Source organism: Thamnophis elegans, chromosome 2, assembly GCF_009769535.1.
Source record: "Thamnophis elegans isolate rThaEle1 chromosome 2, rThaEle1.pri, whole genome shotgun sequence".
Taxonomy (NCBI): domain Eukaryota; kingdom Metazoa; phylum Chordata; class Lepidosauria; order Squamata; family Colubridae; genus Thamnophis; species Thamnophis elegans.
Window position 1 is genome coordinate 142,562,315 of NC_045542.1, and position 18,757 is coordinate 142,581,071.

The window sequence follows — 18,757 nt, forward strand, 5'->3', positions numbered from 1 at the left end:
GAAAGGTCTTCTCCAAGAGCCACAGTGGATCCCAGGGAGGGTTCAAGGCCCCTTCAGCCAGAACCTAGCCCGGACCGTCGCAGCAGGGAGTCAGCTTCCCCTGATCGTGAGGCCCAATCCCCCGGGGAAAGTGAATTCTTGTTTGGGAATAACTATGCATCTGGGGATCCATCTCCTGAAGCATCTTGGGGGTACCCCGACTCCCCTAGCTCCTCCATTGGAGAGGAATGAGATTCTGTCCAGAACTCCCCCCTTGGGAGGGGTGGACCCATCTCAGGCAGGCCTAGCCAGCGCAGGCCCAGTAAACAAAAGAGAAAAAGGGGAAAAAGCCCTGCTCTTTCCGATGAAATGAGGGAGATAATTTCCTTAGCCATCTCCCAAGGGATAGCTGAGGGCATTAAGCGCAAAGGCTCTCGCAAGGGCAAGGCCCCAAAGGAAAAACGCAAACCTAGGGCCTCCACTTCTAAGGAGCCTGCATCCTCCTCCCCATCTTCAAGCCCTTCCCACTCTGGGCTTTCAAGTTCTGAGCAGGAAGAAGGGGAGATCTTCATCCTTTCCGAGGATGAGAACCCTGCCCCTGACAAGCCAAAATTCACTGGCCTGTTTCAGCCGTCATTATTCAAGTCTATCTTACACAAAGCCATGACGGCCACAGAGTTAGGCCCCACTTCCAGACCTGAGGCCTCTCAGGCTTCCACTTCCAAGGATCTTAAGCATGGGTTGTTCAAAGAGACGGTAGAGACTCCCGAGGTTATTCCTGTGCCAGACCTATTTATGGACACGGTGCAGCGCCAGTGGCTACAGCCGGGCACCCTGACCAACCCCAGTGGGGGGGATAGAACTCTATATGCAGTAGAAGATAAAATGGAGGAAATCCTCAAATTCCCGGAAGTAGATGCCCCAGTCGTGTCTCTGACTTCCAATTCCAACCTGCCGGCTGAGCTCCTAGAGGGACTTAAGGCAGAAGATAAGAGGTCAGAAAAGGCATGTCAGAAGACACACATGGCGTCTGCCTGGGCCATCAAGGCATCCACCTCTGCCTCCTTTTTTATTAGGGCCACCCTATTCTGGCTGCGCCAACTCAGGTCCAGACCCCCGCCCAGGAAATCTAGGTGGCGCCATGAGCTAACCAAGATTATTACCGCTGTCGAGTATTCAGCGGATGCCACCTTGACAGCAGCAAAATTCTCTTCCAGAGCTCTAGCTTCCAATATCACCTCCCGCCGCCTTCTATGGCTCAGGCATTGGCAGGCCGAAATGAAAGCTAAATGGAAGCTGGCATCGGCCCCATTTAAAGGGGGCCTTCTGTTTGGAGAGGCCCTGGACAAGTTTGTCACCGAAACCAAGGACAAACGCAAGATCCTTCCGGCCACCTTTAAAAGGGGTGACCGGAAAGGGGCGGGATCCTTTTGTAAGAGACCCTACAGGAGCCAGGAAACAGGGCAATCTTCTCACCCTTCCTCCTATCAGAGGCCCTTTCAGGCAGGGTGGGATAGGCACCAAGACAGATCCTTCGGGGCTCGTGCCAACCATTCCCAGTCTTCCTTTCGGAGACCATTCCGAGGAGGAGGAAACAACAGTGGGGGATCCCGGCCCTTTTGTAAAGGAAAGTGACGGTCGCAGGGATCCCCCCATCGGGGGTCGGCTACAGCTGTATGCCGACAGGTGGGAGGAGATAACATCGGACAAGTGGGTCCTCAACACCATTCGCAAGGGCCTTGTCCTGGACTTCCTATCCTTTCCCCGAAGAAAGTTTATCCGCTGTCCTACCCCCAGGAACCCAGAAAAGAGGGAGCGCATGAGGGCAGAAATCCACCATCTCCTAGAGATAGAGGTGATAGAGCCAGTCCCCAGGGATCAGCAGGGGAGGGGCTTCTATTCGATCCTCTTCCTAGTGCCCAAGAGTTCAGGGGGGTGGAGGGCCATCTTGGACCTCAAGAGCCTAAATCAGCATCTGGCTTACAAGAGGTTCAAGATGCAGTCACTCCACTCCATCCTGGACTGTGTGAGGGAGGGGGACCTATTGACATCAATAGATCTCAAAGAGGCCTACCTGCATGTCCCCATCCATGTGGCACACAGGCGGTTCCTGAGGTTCTGTGCGGAAGGGGAGCATTTCCAGTACAGGGCTCTTCCCTTCGGGCTATCATCTGCGCCCAGAACATTCACCAAAATTCTGGCAGTGCTAGCGGCTCATCTCCGCAACCATCCGGTTCGTCTGGAATGTTATTTCCAGTGTTTTTCAACCTTTTTTGTGCAAAGGCACACTTTTTTCATGAAAAAAATCACGAGGCACACCACCATTAGAAAATGTTTAAAAAATTTAACTCTGTGCCTATATTGACTATATATAAGGTGTTTTTCCCACGGCACACCTTACACTATGTCATGGCACACTAGTGTGCCACGGCACAGTGGTTGAAAAACACTGATTTAGACGACATAATCATTCACTCTCTCACCACCAAGCAGGCACACCGCGATGTTTCTCTAACTGTGCAGACCCTGCAGTACCATGGCTTCTCTGTCAACATGGAGAAGAGTCAGTTCCGATCATCCACCTGTATACAGCACCTGGGTGCGGTCATCAACTCCATCTCCTGCCAGGTATTTCTTTCGCCAGACCGGCTGTCCAACCTGAGACGCAGAGTGAAGCACTGCAGCCTTGCCAGGTCGGTACCCATCATTCAGCTGTCCCAGCTCCTGGGGATAATGATCTCGTGCCTGGGGGTGGTTCCCTGGGCTCGTCTTCACGCCAGGGAGCTGCAGTGGTTTCTGCTGCCAATGCAGAGGGCCAAGAACAGCAACTCACTCAAGCGGGTTCAGCTCCCACGAAAGGTGATCCGGTCTCTGGCATGGTGGAGGTCCAAGGCAGTCAGGAAGGGCTGCTTGTTCAAGGAGCCGGAGAGACTAGTTGTCACCACGGATGCCAGCCTCCTGGGGTGGGGCGCCCACTGTCAGGGCCACCTAGCCCAAGGCCGATGGACTCAGAGGGAGGCCGCCCACAGCATCAATTGGCTGGAACTGAGGGCAGCTCGCCTAGCGCTGAGAAAGTTTGCATCTCTAGTAAGAGGGGCTCATGTACTGTTGATGACAGACAATGTGGCGACAAAAGCGCACATAAATCGGCAAGGGGGCACTCAGTCAAAGGCCCTCATGCTCGAGGTGGAAGCGCTGGGCAGGTGGGCGGAACGTCATCTGGCTTCTCTCAGTGCAGATCACATCTCCGGCGTAAGCAACCAGGAAGCAGACTGGCTGAGCCGCCAACGCATCGACCACTCGGAGTGGCGCCTGCACCCAGACCTGCTCCAGCAGATCGTGAGGAGATTCGGCAAGCCACAGGTAGACCTGTTTGCCACACACAACAACACACAGCTCCCACGCTTCTTCAGTCGCTACCGCTCGCCCCAGGCGGAGGGAACAAATGCTCTGAGGTCAGCGTGGCCTCAGGGACTTCTGTATGCCTTCCCTCCACTTCCGCTCATCCCTCAAGTGGTGAACAAACTCCTGACCGAAAAGGCAGACCTCATTCTGGTGGCTCCCTTCTGGCCCAGAAGGCCCTGGTACGCAGACCTGGTCAGCCTCTCAGTTCAAAGACCTTGGAGGATCCCCCGGGACAAGATTGCCCTCAGCCAGGGGGCCATCACCCATCCGGAGCCCCAGTGGCTGCAGCTAGCCGTTTGGCACTTGAGGGGGAGCTCCTGAGAAAGCAAAAGTTCTCTGACCAGGTCATTCGAACAATCCAAGCATCCAGGAAGCCCTCTACGACTAGAATCTACGATGCCACCTGGGCCGCCTTCTCACAATGGTGCAAGACTAAGAACATAGTGGCCTCCTCAGCCTTGATCCCTCAGACCCTAGACTTTTTGCAAGAGGGTCTGGATAAGGGCCTTGCAGTCAGCACCCTCAGATGCCAGGTTGCGGCGTTGTCTACCATCCTGGCAAAGGGCGCCTCTCGCTCGCTGAGTCAGTTCCCTCAGATCAAGAGTTTTCTCAAGGGAGCAGCGAACATCAGCCCTCCAACTGTTCACCGGTATCCATCATGGGATCTTCCATTTGTGCTTAAGGCCCTGACCAAAGCCCCATTTGAACCTTTGAAAAAGATCAGTCTCCGCCACCTCACCATCAAGACTGCTTTCCTGGTGACTATTACATCCGCTCGCAGGGTTTCTGAGCTTGCTGCGCTCTCTGTCAGGGAGGATTTGTGCGTAGTTCACCCGGACAGAGTAATGTTGAGACTTGATCCGTCATTTGCTCCGAAAATTAACTCTCTGTTTCACAGGACTCAAGAGCTTATTTTGCCCAACTTCTGTCCCCATCCTTCTCACCCTAAGGAGCGTGAGTGGCACAAGCTGGACGTGAGACGGGTCGTGCGCACGTATGTAAAGAGAACAAAGGACTACCGCCGGTCAGAGGCATTCTTTGTCTCCTTCCTCCCTGCGTCCCTGGGCCGCAAGGTCTCCTCTCACACTGTGGGACGTTGGCTGCGTGCTTGCATCAAACTGGCATATGAACACCAGGGCAAGACAGCTCCGGGACGGGTCACCGCTCACTCCACCAGGAGCGCTGCAACGTCTGCAGCCTGGGCAACCCAGGCCTCTATCCTAGACATTTGTAGAGCGGCCACCTGGGCTTCCCCCACGGCCTTTATTAGAAACTATAAGATTGACACCTTTGCCTCAGCTGAAGCCTCCTTTGGCAGAAGAGTATTACAAAGAGTGGCTGAAATGCCAGAGGCTTCGGCGCTTCCCCACCCTGGGACTCAATAGCTTGGGCATGTCCCAGCATTTGGACTCTCTGAGCAGTGCACTGGAGAAAGACCGTTGGCTTACCTGAACGGGCGTTCTCAGGGCACTGCGAAGAGAGTCCAAACCCACCCGGGTGTTTGTATATTGAACGATGTGGCTGTATTGACTGTAATGATTACAGGACGGTGCCTTCGTTTTCGAACTGAGCATGTGCAGGCAAAGGGAGGCGTGGTCAACAAAACATCACTCAGTCCAAGGGCAGATAGGCTGTGTAAACCCAGCATTTGGACTCTCTTCGCAGTGCCCTGAGAACGACTGTTCAGGTAAGCCAACGGTCTATATATACAGCATAAAGGAATGTCAAACTGGCGGATCACAGGCTGGTTGTGCTACATGGAGGACACTCCCACCCCAGCTCCAGGAATAGGGAAACTGTTGCAATATGTCACATGATGGCCACGTGACACATGGATTTTGAAATCCGTGGTATATACATTCATTTTATTTTATTTTTTAGAAATGAGGTTCCTATTCCCCAACTGTCATTATTCCGCCAGTTATTCATAGCACTCAGAGGGATGCGAAGACATTTAACAGATGCTGCTTCCCTTAGCCAAAAAGGGAAATATCAAAAAATAATCAAATTGCATTATTTGGGAGAATTGAGATCCTCCACAGTAGTTAAATTTGCATCCCTAGTGTAGAACTGAGACCTGAGTCAGCCGGTATCTATGCAGAAACATTGAACATTATTCAGTCAAAGGCCTCATGATATGAGGGAATTCTCACATGCAGATCAATGTGAAGCGTGTGGGAAGAGCTGAAAAGATGAACAATTCCTCTCACAAAAGGAGCCAGAAGTGCCCCAAGTGCTTGTGTAATTTTATTTTCAAGCATTATGGCCATGTTTTGCTCTTCTGTAGTATGGTAAGGGCTAAGAAGTCCAAATTCGATTTAAATAAAATCAATTAAATATCAATTGTGTGGTTTTGTTCTAGTTATGTATTATACTCATGTATTAAACTCTTTAGTGCTTTAAAAATGTATTAACACAAGATTTTGGGAAGGATTTGGAGGGAGCATATTTCAGGATTTGAGAGGCTCATGTTGGTTTGAAGTTCAGTTGTCAGTAATAGTTTTGAGTGAAGCTGGACAGTGAAGAGACTGAAAAGAGCAGAGAGGCTAATTCAATTCTTCTTTTTTTTACCCCTTTTTTCTTTCGATCTACATTCTTTCTTGCAATTGTAGCTAAATCTCTCTTTTTTCCTCACCTCCATATCCAGAGGAATCTCTTCAAACCATTGGGAAATCTTCAGGTCTTGTGTTTTTGAGGGTTTTTCTCTGTTTATTCACGATCTGTGGATTGATGAATCACGGTATCATTGCTCAGGCTGGTCCAGGTTCTTTCTTGCCTCTCAAAGGCATTTGTGGGTCATAGAGGTAATCCAGAAGGGATAAGACCTGTCACAAGCCATAACGATCACCTACAATAAGAAGAAAAGAATTATGCGTAGCATGGATGAATGAAGGAGATGCAAGGGAAGACAAGATAGAAAGTGGATAAGAGAAACAAGGAGATTACAAGATAGTCCATGGGAGGACTGTAATTATATAATAACCAAGGAAATTTAATAGTTGAAAGTTTCCCTTATATTGAGAAGTTTATTCAGGTTTCAACCAAGGTTTAAAAACTTTTCTGCCTCTTGTTCTTCCTCAGTTTTCTTTTGTCCTGCTGTGTAGTTTTATGTCTCCCAGGTTTGTTTCACCTCCCTCCCTGAACACAGAGGAGTCGCTTCTGATGGATTTCCTCTTCACCTTTATGCAGCCTGAGCTCTGATAAGAATCACATTGCAATTACCGTATTTTCCTGCGTATAAGATGACTTGGTGTATAAGACAACCCCTTACCTTTCCTGTTAAAATATAGGGTTTGGGCTATGCTCACCGTATAAGACTACCCCTCTTCCGAGGCACACCAAATAAAAATTTTAAAAAAGTCAGATTTGATTTCAATATGGTAGCTTCTGACGGATTTCCTCTTCACCTTTATGCAGCCTAAGTTCTGATAAGAACCACAATTCAATTACCATATTTTCCTGCATATAAGACAACTGGGTGTATAAGATGACCCCCTACCTTTCCATGTAAAATATAGGGTTTGGGCTACACTCACCGTATAAGACTACCCCTCTTCCGAGGCACACCAAATAAAAATTAAAAAAGCATCAGATTTGATTTCAATATGGTAGCTTCTGATGGATTTCCTCTTCACCTTTATGCAGCCTAAGTTCTGATAAGAACCACATTGCCATTAGCTAAAAAGTGGTGAGCAAGACCACCCAGTGAGTGTAGGAGAAACCCTAAATTCTGAGTCATGCACACATTCCTCTCAAAGATGAAATTTTCCTAGAATCATAAGGTCTGTTCTTTCCTCATTACATTTTACTCTGCGTGCAGCTTGACAGCAGCTCAACCCCAATAAAAGAGACCATGTGAGTAGATCTGGAGGTTTTATTAAAGGAACAGGATGGGTGAAACTGGACAAATAGAAGTACAAGTATTCCTTGAGGTACGAACCTAATGGACCCTGCACTCAAAAAATGTGTCGAATCAGATTCAATTTTACAAATTCTTAAAATCAAATTCATTAATTGAATCAAATGGCTTATTAAATGAATGAAGATCTGACTAAATTGCCTCCAAGCAGCCTCACAGAGCTCTCCATTTGCAGTTTTTTTTTTAAAAAAATCCACTTGCTGCTCATCAGCTCAAGCATCTTCAGACAGCTGCCCAGCCAGCATGTGGAGGTTATTTACATAACTCTCAGATTGCAGTTACTTTAAAAAAAAAAAACCTGCCAGTACAGTAATTGGTTCACCGACAAAAGGGCGAACGACAAAACCGCGCCTGACAAAACCGCGTGTTCTAGAGTGCGCCGACGAATGAGCGCTGAATCGTGCTGACAACAGCGCGGCAACAGAAGCGCGCTGTAAAACTAAACCTAACCCTAAACGTAACGCTAAACCTAATCCTAAACCTAATGCTAAACCTAACCCTAAACCTAACTCTAAACGTAACGCTAAACCTAACCCTAAACCTAACCCTTACCTTAAGTTAAAGCGCCCTTCTGTCTCCGTGCTGTTGTCTCCGTGGTGTTGTCGCCGCGCTGATGACGTCGCGGTTTTAGCGATGCGGTTTAGTCGGGCACGGTTTTGTCGTTCGCCCTTTTGTTGGGTCACACAGTAATTAGCTTAAGAGTCTCCAGCCAGGCTCCCAGAGGAAGATGGGGGAGGAATTTACAGAACTCTTGGCTTGCAACTGTAAGAGAGATGGGAGGGACCCAAGGGTGAAATTCACCAGGTTTTGGAGAACTGGTAGCGGAAATTTTGAGTAATTCGGGGAACTGGCAAAGACCATCTCTGGCTGGCCCCAGAGTGGGGTGGGAATGGGCATTTTGCACTATCCTTCTGCCACGCCCACCAAGCAATGTCCACAGAAACTGTAGTTTAAAATTTGAATTTCACCACTTGATGGATCTTGAGGTCCAGTAGTCAACCCAGACTCTCCATACAGTCCTTGTGTGAAGAAGAGCCAGGCTTCATAGAAAAGGATAAAAAACTTCATATAAATAGCTTGCAAATTTGAAAAACGGCAGTTTAGAGAAGAGATACCGCATATCACATTTTAGAATGATTTGTGTAGGCTCTGGTGAAGGATCAGGGCCCATGGTTTGCGGTCCTCTGCAGCACCAAAGGAAGAGAGACCTGAGCCAATCCATCCCCCATCACCACCATTGCATCTTCCACTGCTCCAAATTCAATTTGGACAGAAGGATAGATATCATCTGGGCTAAAAAGGGACCTATGCAACATTTGAGGGAAGGGAACTGTTAAGTCCTGGAGGCTACAATGCCATTGACTTGCATTGCTGCCTCCTGATTGGCTAAGACGCAAGCAGCCAGCTGGTGGGAGAATCCAGCCATTCTATTGGTTAAGCGTCTGACAGCTGTAGTATAAAAGGGCTGTCAGCTGTCAAATGTGTTGCTGTTTGCAGGTTTGAGGTTTGCCTTACATTGAACTGTATGTTACTATAATAAAGGGTTGTGTTAGCTTCAACCTGCCTTGCCTCAGTTCCTGTCTGCCTCGTTCTCCCTACAGAACACTGGCAACGAGGTCTGAGGTAAAAGAAAGAAGCGAAGTAACTATTGGAGCTGCCTCAAGTCCAGTGGTGGGTTTCAAAAATTGTTCAAACCTACTCTGTGGGTGGGGCCTCCTTTGTGGGAGTGGCTTGCTGCCCATGTGACCGGATGGGAGTGGCTTGCCGCCCATGTGACCAGATATAAAGATGCCGACGACACTTGTCAGAACCACCTTAAATTACCTCACACACAGCACTGGCATGCATAAGAATATGATGTAAACTTGTTTTTTAAAAGGCATCTTTGGTTTGCGTTAAAACAACTTCAACACATGCAATGTTCTGATTGCAGCACAAATACAGTAGTCATCCTTACCTTTCACAGAGGCACTGAGTTTTATAAATATGAGCATGATAGTGTAGAATAATCATATCCAAGGACCAGTGGTGGGTTTCAAAAATTTTTGGAACCTCTTCTGTAGATGTGGCCTGCTTTCCGGGTCAACTGGTGGAACCTCTTCTAACCGGTTTGGTAGATTTGATGAACTGGTTCTACCGAATAGGTGCAAACTGGTAGGAACCCACCTCTGCTCAAGTCACTGATGACGAGACGTCGGTCCAAGACTAATTCCTCACGTTCCGTCCTTCTAAGGATGGCTAACCTACCGGCATTCATGACATTCAGCCCGGCCTCTGAAAAATGGGATGCTTACCTTGAGCGGTTTGAGTGCTTCCTGGAGGCAAACAACTTCACTGGTTTGTCTAGTGGCCATAAAAGAGGCTATTTTCTCAGCGCCTGTGGCCACGAGTAGTTTGAAACAGCCAGGGCTTTAGTGGCCCCTCAGTCCGTACACTTAATGCCTTGGGAGATGCTTTTGGAGAAACTTAAAAATCACTACTGTCCAACTCCCTCGCCAGATCGCGCCCGGGATAGCGTCCCTTCCAAACAGAACTGGCGTATCCTAATGAGGCTCTAGGTTTGCGTGGAAGGTTAATCTGCTGCATTTCCTGTTAGTGGCCGTGAGCTCCCGGGGCCGCAGGTCAGCAAAAGTGTGTTAGAAATAGAACATGGGAGGTTGGGGAGCGTTCCTCGAACGCCCCTCCAATACGTGTTGAAAAAACCTTCAGAAAAGTTTTAGGAAAGTCTATGGCAGAGAAATTACCCTCACCCCCATTGCACAAGCCTCAAGGAGGTTGTTTGCAGGGATCGGTAGTTAGAGACACATATGCTGTTGTTAATCATGTTGCTGCAGCCTGTCTCAGTTGTGAAAAAACAACCCAAAGACAGGATGGAAACTTCCTTTGGAAGTTCTTCTACAGGGCTCCCAGGTGCTGTGTGGCTAATAGATTTCCTCAGAATATTCCCAGAAATCGGGATTTAGAGATCTCTTGGTTTTGTGTGTACTAAAAGACATTGTGCCAAGATTTGGGGTGCCTTTCTGTAGGGCCTCAGATTTTGGTCACCATGAGATGAATCAAGATGCAAATGATGTGTTAATGAAAGTCTCCATACATCTTTATGTTTAAAAATATGCCAGCGTGGGCTGGGAGATCAAGAATTTGGACTTTTAAAAATATGCCAGCGTGGCTGGGAAGTCCAAATTATGGAACACCCCAGGGCAGAGACAGGTATTAACAATCTAGTGCATAAGGAGATAAAACATCGGGCATAACTTTGAGCAAAAGTAAGAAATTTAGCAGGTAAAAAAAAAAGGTAAAGCCTATTGAATGGGAAGATCTTGGTAAATTGGACTTGATTAATTTGATGTACTGTCTGTTGAAAATTCTTAGGAGTGTCTAAGTCTTTGTGCATCCCCAAGGTAATTGAAACTAAGATGTCTCCAATCCAAAAGGACATGAGAAAAGTTTCATCCTTGTAGTTATTGTGTGTTTAAATGATTTGATTTAATGACAAAACCAACTAATAGGAGACAATTATGAGGGGTTTTTGGTTGTAGCAGAGTATTGTAGAATATGGATACTGAATTTTGCCCTCCTAGTCAAACCACCATATGAATCCACAAAAGAGACATAGATAAGAGATAAGAAACAAAAGAAAAAGAGAGAGTCTCAATGTTTTAGCTTGCATGTTTGTCTTTGTTGATATGTTTAAGTGTTTAAAAAGAGAAAGAGAGAGTGTGTCTCTGAGATCAGTGCCCTCCACCTGTGTAGCCTTAACATGAAGTGGTTGACACTGAAGGGGTAGGAGACCCAGGGAGACAAAAAGTGGAATCAGATATTGGTAAGAATGAACAAACGATCCAATAAGATGGGGCCAGGAGGAAGGAAACCAAAAAAGGTTATAAGAGGAACAAATCAAGTGGACCACAAACCTGGTCCAAGGGAGAAGTTGAGACAAAAACTCAAATTGCCCCTAAGGAAAATTTTATTGCCAGAAGCTGAGTGGGAGCTACATAAGGTGTGGATATGCTCCATTCTCAATGGCTAATTTATATAATTGGAAAAATCAAATCCCTGCTTATAGAGAAAATCCAGATGAGATGCATGTCCTTTTTTGCATCCATTTTTCTGAACTCACCAGTCTGCTTGAGCTGATATAAATTCTGATGGAAATTTTATTAACCCCAGAGAAAAGAAGGCTGGTGAAGATAACCATGAATAAGCCTTTGCAGAAGGATCATGGAAAAAAATTCCAGACTGGACATGGTTACTGAAGGAACCAGATTGGGAACCTAGTCCATTCAGCTGAAAAACTATTGGACCTTAGTTTTGTTAGGATTCAACAAAAGTTAAGAATTTAGAGAAGATCTATTAAATTCAACAGAAACAGGATGAAAATCCAGAGGAAATCCTAGAATGCATTTATTAAACCTTTAGGCAAAATACCACATTAGATCCTGAGCTTGAAGAAAGTAAGAGAATGATCAATATGATCTTCATTGGTCACTCTGCAGATGACATTAGGGTAAATAAACAAATAAATAAAATACAGAAGACAAAAAGGGGGGGCCAGGAAAGGCATCTCTGAACTTGTGAAATAAGCATACAAAATGTATGTTAATTGGGCTCAAATTTCAGAGAAGAAAGACAGAAAGAGTGGGAGGCTAGGGGACTTGCCGGAAGAATTGTCGAGAAGGGGCCAAATAGATAGAATCCATGCCCAGTCAGAGAAAGAGCCTTCCAATTAGCAAGAAAAGAAAGCCACAAAGGTCTGTGTGGCTTGAATAAATGGAAATTGCATGAAAGATCTTTGTGAAGAAAGAAAGAGGACAGGACCCAACATAAAGCTGAATTGCTGACAGTTGCGTTGTCAAATAATACTAAAGCAGAGGTCAATGAATTTGGTGAAAAGAAAAGAAAAAAGGCCACTGACTACAAAAATGTCCCAAGACATGCCTGAATGCCCAGTTCCCTTTTGGGGTGTGATCCTATGCAAATGGGAGTTACACTGTCCTTTGAGGAAGAAAAAAATGGCCCTAAAATGAGGCACCCTCCCCCAGATGAGATATGGTGAGTAATGGTGGTTCAAGAATTTTAGAATTATTGGAAACAGTCTGGCAGCCAAAAGTACCAGTTATACATGTCAAGGGGCATTCTAAGAAAGACATCCTTTATGCGAAAGGGAACCGGGCTGCAGATAGGGCTGCTAAGGAAGCTGTCCTATGACACTCAGAATGAACAGCTTCCCTAATTCCAATGTCTCCATCCATACCCACTTCCCCGTCCTCTTATACACCCGGAGACAGGGCATGGGCCAAGTTTATCGGAGGCATGGAGGGGAATGATGTGTGGTGGAGGGTAGAGAACAAATTTATTCTACCAGATACACCTCTAAGGATTCTTTTATAACAAATACTTGCTGGCACACATTGGGGGTCAACAGCACTAGTAGATTTTATGTGTAGTAGGCAAGGATCTCTATTCTGCTATCTCCAAGATGTAGCTCCTTCCCTGATTTGTGCCAGAAATAATACAAAAGTAGACAGGCGCCCACCCCTATGAGTCCAACTTAATGGCAACTACCCAGGGAAAATTTGAGAAATAGACATCACTGAATTACCTAGAAAGCAAGGTTTTAAGTATGTTTTGGGACTAGAATGTATCTTCACAGGATGGCCTGAGGCTTTTTCTTGCAGGTCAAATAAAGATCATGAAGTAGTAAACATCCTATTGGAAGAAATTATTTCTAGGTTTGGACTGCCAAATAGTATATCATTTGATTGTGACCCATAAACTTTCTTTCCATATAAAAAAACTTAGGGAAGAAAAAAAAAAACAAATGTACTAGTCTCTGTCTTAACAGCAGTAACTGTGAGAGGGATCTAGAGTCTTAGGGGGATAATCACTTAAATATGAGCCAGCATTGTGCTGCAGCTACCAAAAAGGCTAATGCAGTCCTAGGATGCATCACCAGAGGGACAGTATCAAGATCATGAGAAGGGTTAGTTCCACTTTAGACTGCACCGGTAACACTACACTTGGAATCAAGTTTTGATCACCATGATCCCCCAAAAATATTGAGACTCCAGAAAGAGTGCAGAGAAGAAAAACAAAGATGATTAGGGGACAGGAGACTAAAACATGAAGAGCAGATGCAGGAACAGGATAGGTCTAATCTAAGGAAGAGAAGGATTAGGGATGACAGAAGCCTTTCAATACTGAGGGGCTGCCACGGATAAGAAGAGATCAATCTATTCTCCAAAGAACCAACGGCAGCATGAGAAATAATAAACTTATCCAAGAGATACCAGTATAAATCACCAGGACCTTATGGATAACATCTCAGAGTTCTGAAGGAGCTGGCAGATGTTATCTCAGAACTATTGTACCATATCTTTAAAAAATCTGGAGCACTGGAGAACTGCCAGAGGATTGGAAAAAGGCCGATGTGGTTCCCACCTTCAAAAAAAAGGGGGGGGGGCAGACCCAAGGAATTAAGGACCAATCAGTCTAACGCCAATATCTGGGAAGATGCTGCAAATAATAAAAGAAAAAACAGATCTGTGAAAATCTATAAACAAATAAATTTAAAACTAGTAGCTAGCAAAGGGTTGTTAAAAGCATCACGCCAAACCAATCATTTCATTCCTTAACAAAGTGACTAAATTAGAAGACCAGCATAATGCTGTGGAAGTAGACTTCAGCAAGGCATTTGACAAAGTAGATCACAACCTGCTTCTTGGTAAACTAGAAAAATGTGGGAGAGTAAGCATCCATCCATCCATCAGAATGCAGCTAAAACGGACCTTGGAGGTCTTGTCCAATCTCAAGCAGGAGATTTTATACTATTACAGACAAGTGACTGTCCAGTCTCTTCTTAAAAACATCCAGTGATGAAACAGACGCACCCACCACTTCTGAAGGCAAGCTTTTCCACTGGTTAATTGTCCTCATTATTGGGAAGTTTCTCCTTATTTCCAGGTTGCTTCTCTTCTTGCTTAGTTTCCATCCATTGTTTCTTGTCCTGCACTCTGGTGCTTTGCAAAATAAATTGACCCCCACCTCATTGTGGCAGCCTCACAAAAACTGGAATGCTGCTATCATGTCCCTCCCAGACCTTTTTCTCAACACTAATCAAATCCAAATCCTTCATGTGTTTTAGTCTCCAGGCATTTAATCATCTTAGTTGCTCTTTTTGGCACTTTTTCTAAAGTTGCAACATCTTTTTTATAATGTGGTGATAAAAACTGGTTGCAGTATTCCAGCTGTGGCCTTACTAAGGCTTTAGAATGTGATACTAATACATCACATGATTTTGATTCTATGCCTCTGTTTATGCAACCAAGGATTGTATTATCTTTTTTGGCTGCTGCCACACACTGCTGACTCACGTTTAACTGATCGTCCACTAAAACACCAGGGTCCCTCTCACAGTTATTGTTTTTGAGCCAGGCTTCACGTAATCTGTACTTGTACCTTTGGTTTTTCCTGCCCAGGTGTAAAACTTTGCTTTCCTCTAAATTAAATTTCACTTCGTTGCATGGGGCCCATTGTTCAAGTCTGCCAAGATCTTTTGGATCTTCAACTGGTCTTCTGGGTGTTGGCTGCTCCTGCCAGCTTGGTGTCATATGCAAATTTGAGGAGGAGCATGAGATGAGGTGTCTGATGTCCATTTCTTCTTCTTTTCTTCTGTCTACCATTTCAAACCATTCTCTATGGAGATCAGAGAGAAGGTAGCCAGAGGTGGGTTGCTCCTGGTTTGTGCAAACTGGTAGTAGTGGTGGCGGAAGGCTCCGCCTACCCACCCAGACACTTTTGGGCATGTGCACAAGCGCACACGAGCACATTCGCGCACACGAGCAAACGGGTAGTAAAAAAATTGGAACGCACCACTGAAGGAAGCTTCCATCAAATCTCCCCCAGGAACTGTTTTTTTTTTAGTAGGATTTTTCAGGAATATCCAGGTAAGGACAATTCAGGAGGTAATATAAGGTCCTCCTGTTCCCCATAGAGATCCCAACCATTTCATCTCTGTCTTCTATAGAGCAATTCTTCCTACTTTACGAATTATACATTTTAAAATTGTATCTCCCTCACAAGGACGAGTAGAAAGAAGTTGACCCTTCCTATGGCAGAGCTGAAATAGGTTAAAATTCCAAGTAAAGTAAGCGGAGGAAATTATTTGTATTATGCCTTTCCTTCAGAAAGTGAAGCTAGTAGAAATAGTACCTTTCTTGTTTACCCCTTTTTGGGGGTTTACTCTTTCTTTTGTTACTGAACAACAGAAATTTAAGTGAGATTGTTATTAGGAATTTTCTTTTTAAACAAACCACTACTTTAAATACAAAATTCTTTAGTAAATTATAACATTGTCCAAAGGAGGTTGAGAAGGCTTCCTGGCTTTCTCAAGAGAGCCCCCTCCTGGCCCTGCATGGGAAATGCACCATCTCTCCTTTTTCCATGAATACCTTCCATGCACAGAAAACCCATCCGAGGCTCCCTCTGCGAAGAGAAAGGAACCGCATGCGCTTCAGCGTTGAGCCGCTGTTGCAGGTTGGAAAGGCAGTGACGTCACTAGGTCTTGCCTTTCTAGCTGCTGGACTCTCTCTCTTTAACCTTTTATGCTTCGCAGGCAGTTAAAAAGGCTGCAAAGACGTTTTGAAGGAAAGAGGTGGCAAAGGTAGGTGTTTGTGTGTGTGTTTGTGTGTGTGTGTGTTTGTGTGTGTGTGTGTGTGTGTGAGAGAGAGAGAGAGAGTGCATATATATACCAAGTCAATCCTAGGAGCGGGAGACCCCAGATTCCCATGTTTCTCTGCCGCCCTTTTCCATGGTGATAACAAAGGAGAGCTCCAGAAGATGCATGCTGCCCTCAGGAAGAATTCCAGATCCCAGAAAGGAAAGGGAGCGCCCCATTTCGTGAGAATAGCTCCTGCATAGGGGAGAGGGGGAGCTTGTATGGCAAAACTCAAGCAGGAAGTAAAAACAACTTTTAATTCTCACTCTGTGCTGAATGACACTAAACTCAGCTTGGGGCCTTTTGCAACTCAATTTGTTTGAGGAAGGTAGTCAATCACGTCATCGTATTGAGTTGTGTGCATTTAATCCTTTATATTTCATAGGAATTGAACGCCTGGATTTGATTGACCTGTTTGTGCTTAGGACACATTGTGTGAACCTGACCCCCTGCGTGAAGGAAGAAAGAGAAATGGACCATATGGACTGAATCTTCTTGCTGAAAGTCACCACTTTACAGGTCAGAAAAATGCTTCCTTCTGTGGGGATGAGTGTTGATAAATGATCTGATCTACTAGCTTAGATTTATTCGTTCTTCTATAAGACAATTGCAAAATTGAGGCCATTTGTTGATCTTCATGTAGAGAAAAAAATGATCCCTTTGGCAAACGGGGCTTAATGGCTTGTTCTGGTATTCCCATGGCTAAATGAACATTGCTATGAATTAAAAAAGCATTTGGAAATACACAGGTTTCATTGCACCCATTTGGAATTGTGTTACAGAGAGAAAATGGCTGGCCTTCCTTTAGCAAGTGAGGGAAGTGGAAAAGGCCCTTCCGATGCCCAGTCTGGAATCCGTGGGGAGATCTGGGCAAGAAATGGGCAGAAGATGCTGGAAGAAGGAACCATCATTTCAGAAGTTCAGGCCTGGAACTTCAGGAGCGTCCAATATCAGGAGGATGAGGGTCCCCGAGGACTTTGTAGTCGGCTCCACTTCTTTTGCAGTCGATGGTTGAGACCAGAAAAGCACACAAAAGCGCAGATGCTGGACCTGGTTGTTCTGGAGCAGTTCCTGGCCCTTCTGCCCCTGCAGATGGAGAGCTGGGTGCGGGAGTGTGGAGCAGAGACCAGCTCCCAGGCGGTGGCCCTGGTGGAAGGCTTCCTCCTGAGCCAGCCGGAGGAGAAGAAGGAGCAGGTTGAGTTGCCGGTGAGAGGACTTCTTCTTGGGCCTGAATATAATAATATGTTCAGATTTTTGTATCAAATTTTTGTAGGTTTATTAAGATATAAAATGCAAGAAAATGAAAATAGTAGGAAAGGGGGAAAGGAAGTGAAAGAAGTGTAGGGTAAATGGGAAAAAAGAAAATCATTGAAAATCTGAATGTTTTTAGCACAGTCGAATAAATGGTAACATTACAAGTTCAATGTCTTACATTTACATACTTAATATGTATTAGCAAATTCTATATAACAACAAACTTATGTAATCAACAAAACTCAATCAAAGTTTCAATTTTTTCGATCTCAAGAACAAAACCCAGCATTGGTTCCAAAGTAGAAGCAAGATTGGCTTGGTCTTTTCTTTAACTTAAGCAGTTAATTTTTCCATCTCTTCCATCAGTTTTCCCAACGACTTCTCCTTTGTGGCTATTAAAATATCCGTCCGCTTTGCAAAGAGCATCCTTTCTGCTCTCAACATATATAACAGCGAAGTTCCAGATTGTTTTTCCATCCCTTTTTCTATTAAACCTAAAAGAAAAGTCTCCGGTTTGATTTTCATTCCCTCTTTGAGAATCTTCTGCAGTACAATATAAATCTTATCCCAGTATTTCTTTGCTTTGTTACAAGTCCCGCAGATTTGGTAAAAAGTTCCTTTCTACTATTTACATTTCAAACATGTATTTGAAATTCCTTTGAGATTTGAAAAATCTTTGGCAGTTTATCAGGTCTTAAGTAGAGTTACACACCACTTCATGATATGTAATGTCCATTAATTCTTTTTTCCCTGGATCCTATTTCAAGTCCTTCGCAATGGAGATCAGAGATGCTGAGAGAAAGAGGCATCTGTCAAATCTCCCTCAAGAACTGTCTTTCAGGGGGATCCCTCAGGAAAATCCAATTCAGGATACCTCAGGAGGTAATATAAGGTCCTTCCACTCTGATAAATCCTAACTTTCTCATCTTCTCTGTGTCCTCTCCTCTATAGCAAACCTCCTCCCATTTTGTTAATTATGCCTTTTGAAATTCTGTCTCCCTCACAGGGAAGCATAGAAGGAAGTCGACTCTTTGTTTAGGGGGAGCGGAAACCATGATTGAACCTCCAACTCAGGTATGAAAATAACTTTGATTTATTAGATTTCTATTTTTTCCCTCAGGAAATCAGCCATTGTACATATTATAGGTAGTCATTGACTTAGGACCACAATTGAGCCTAAATTTTTTGTTGTTGAGTGACACATTTGTTAAGTGAACTTTGCCCCATTTTACGACCTTTCTTGCCACAGGTGTTAAGTGAACCACGGAGGTTAGAAGTATGGTGGTTGTTAAGTGGCTTCCCTAATGACTTTGCTTGTCAAAGGTTCACAAAAGGGGATCACATGACCCTGGGATCCTGCATCTGTCATAAATGTGATTCAGTTTGATCATGTGCCCATGGGGATGCTGGAACAGTCGTAGGTATGAAAAACGGGCATAAGTCATTTTTGTCACTGTCGTTGTAAATCCCTAAAACATGTTGTA

At 45.1% G+C, this 18,757-nt stretch overlaps 1 protein-coding gene across 1 annotated transcript in view; it reads left to right on the forward strand.

Annotated features, from left to right (window-relative positions):
• The window catches only part of LOC116502676 (zinc finger protein 208-like), an 89,492-nt gene that overhangs the window by 49,568 nt on the left and 21,167 nt on the right, over positions 1 to 18,757 (forward strand). The window contains 1 exon segment of the mRNA XM_032208563.1: positions 3,251 to 3,284. Coding sequence (XP_032064454.1) covers positions 3,251 to 3,284 — 34 coding nt within the window.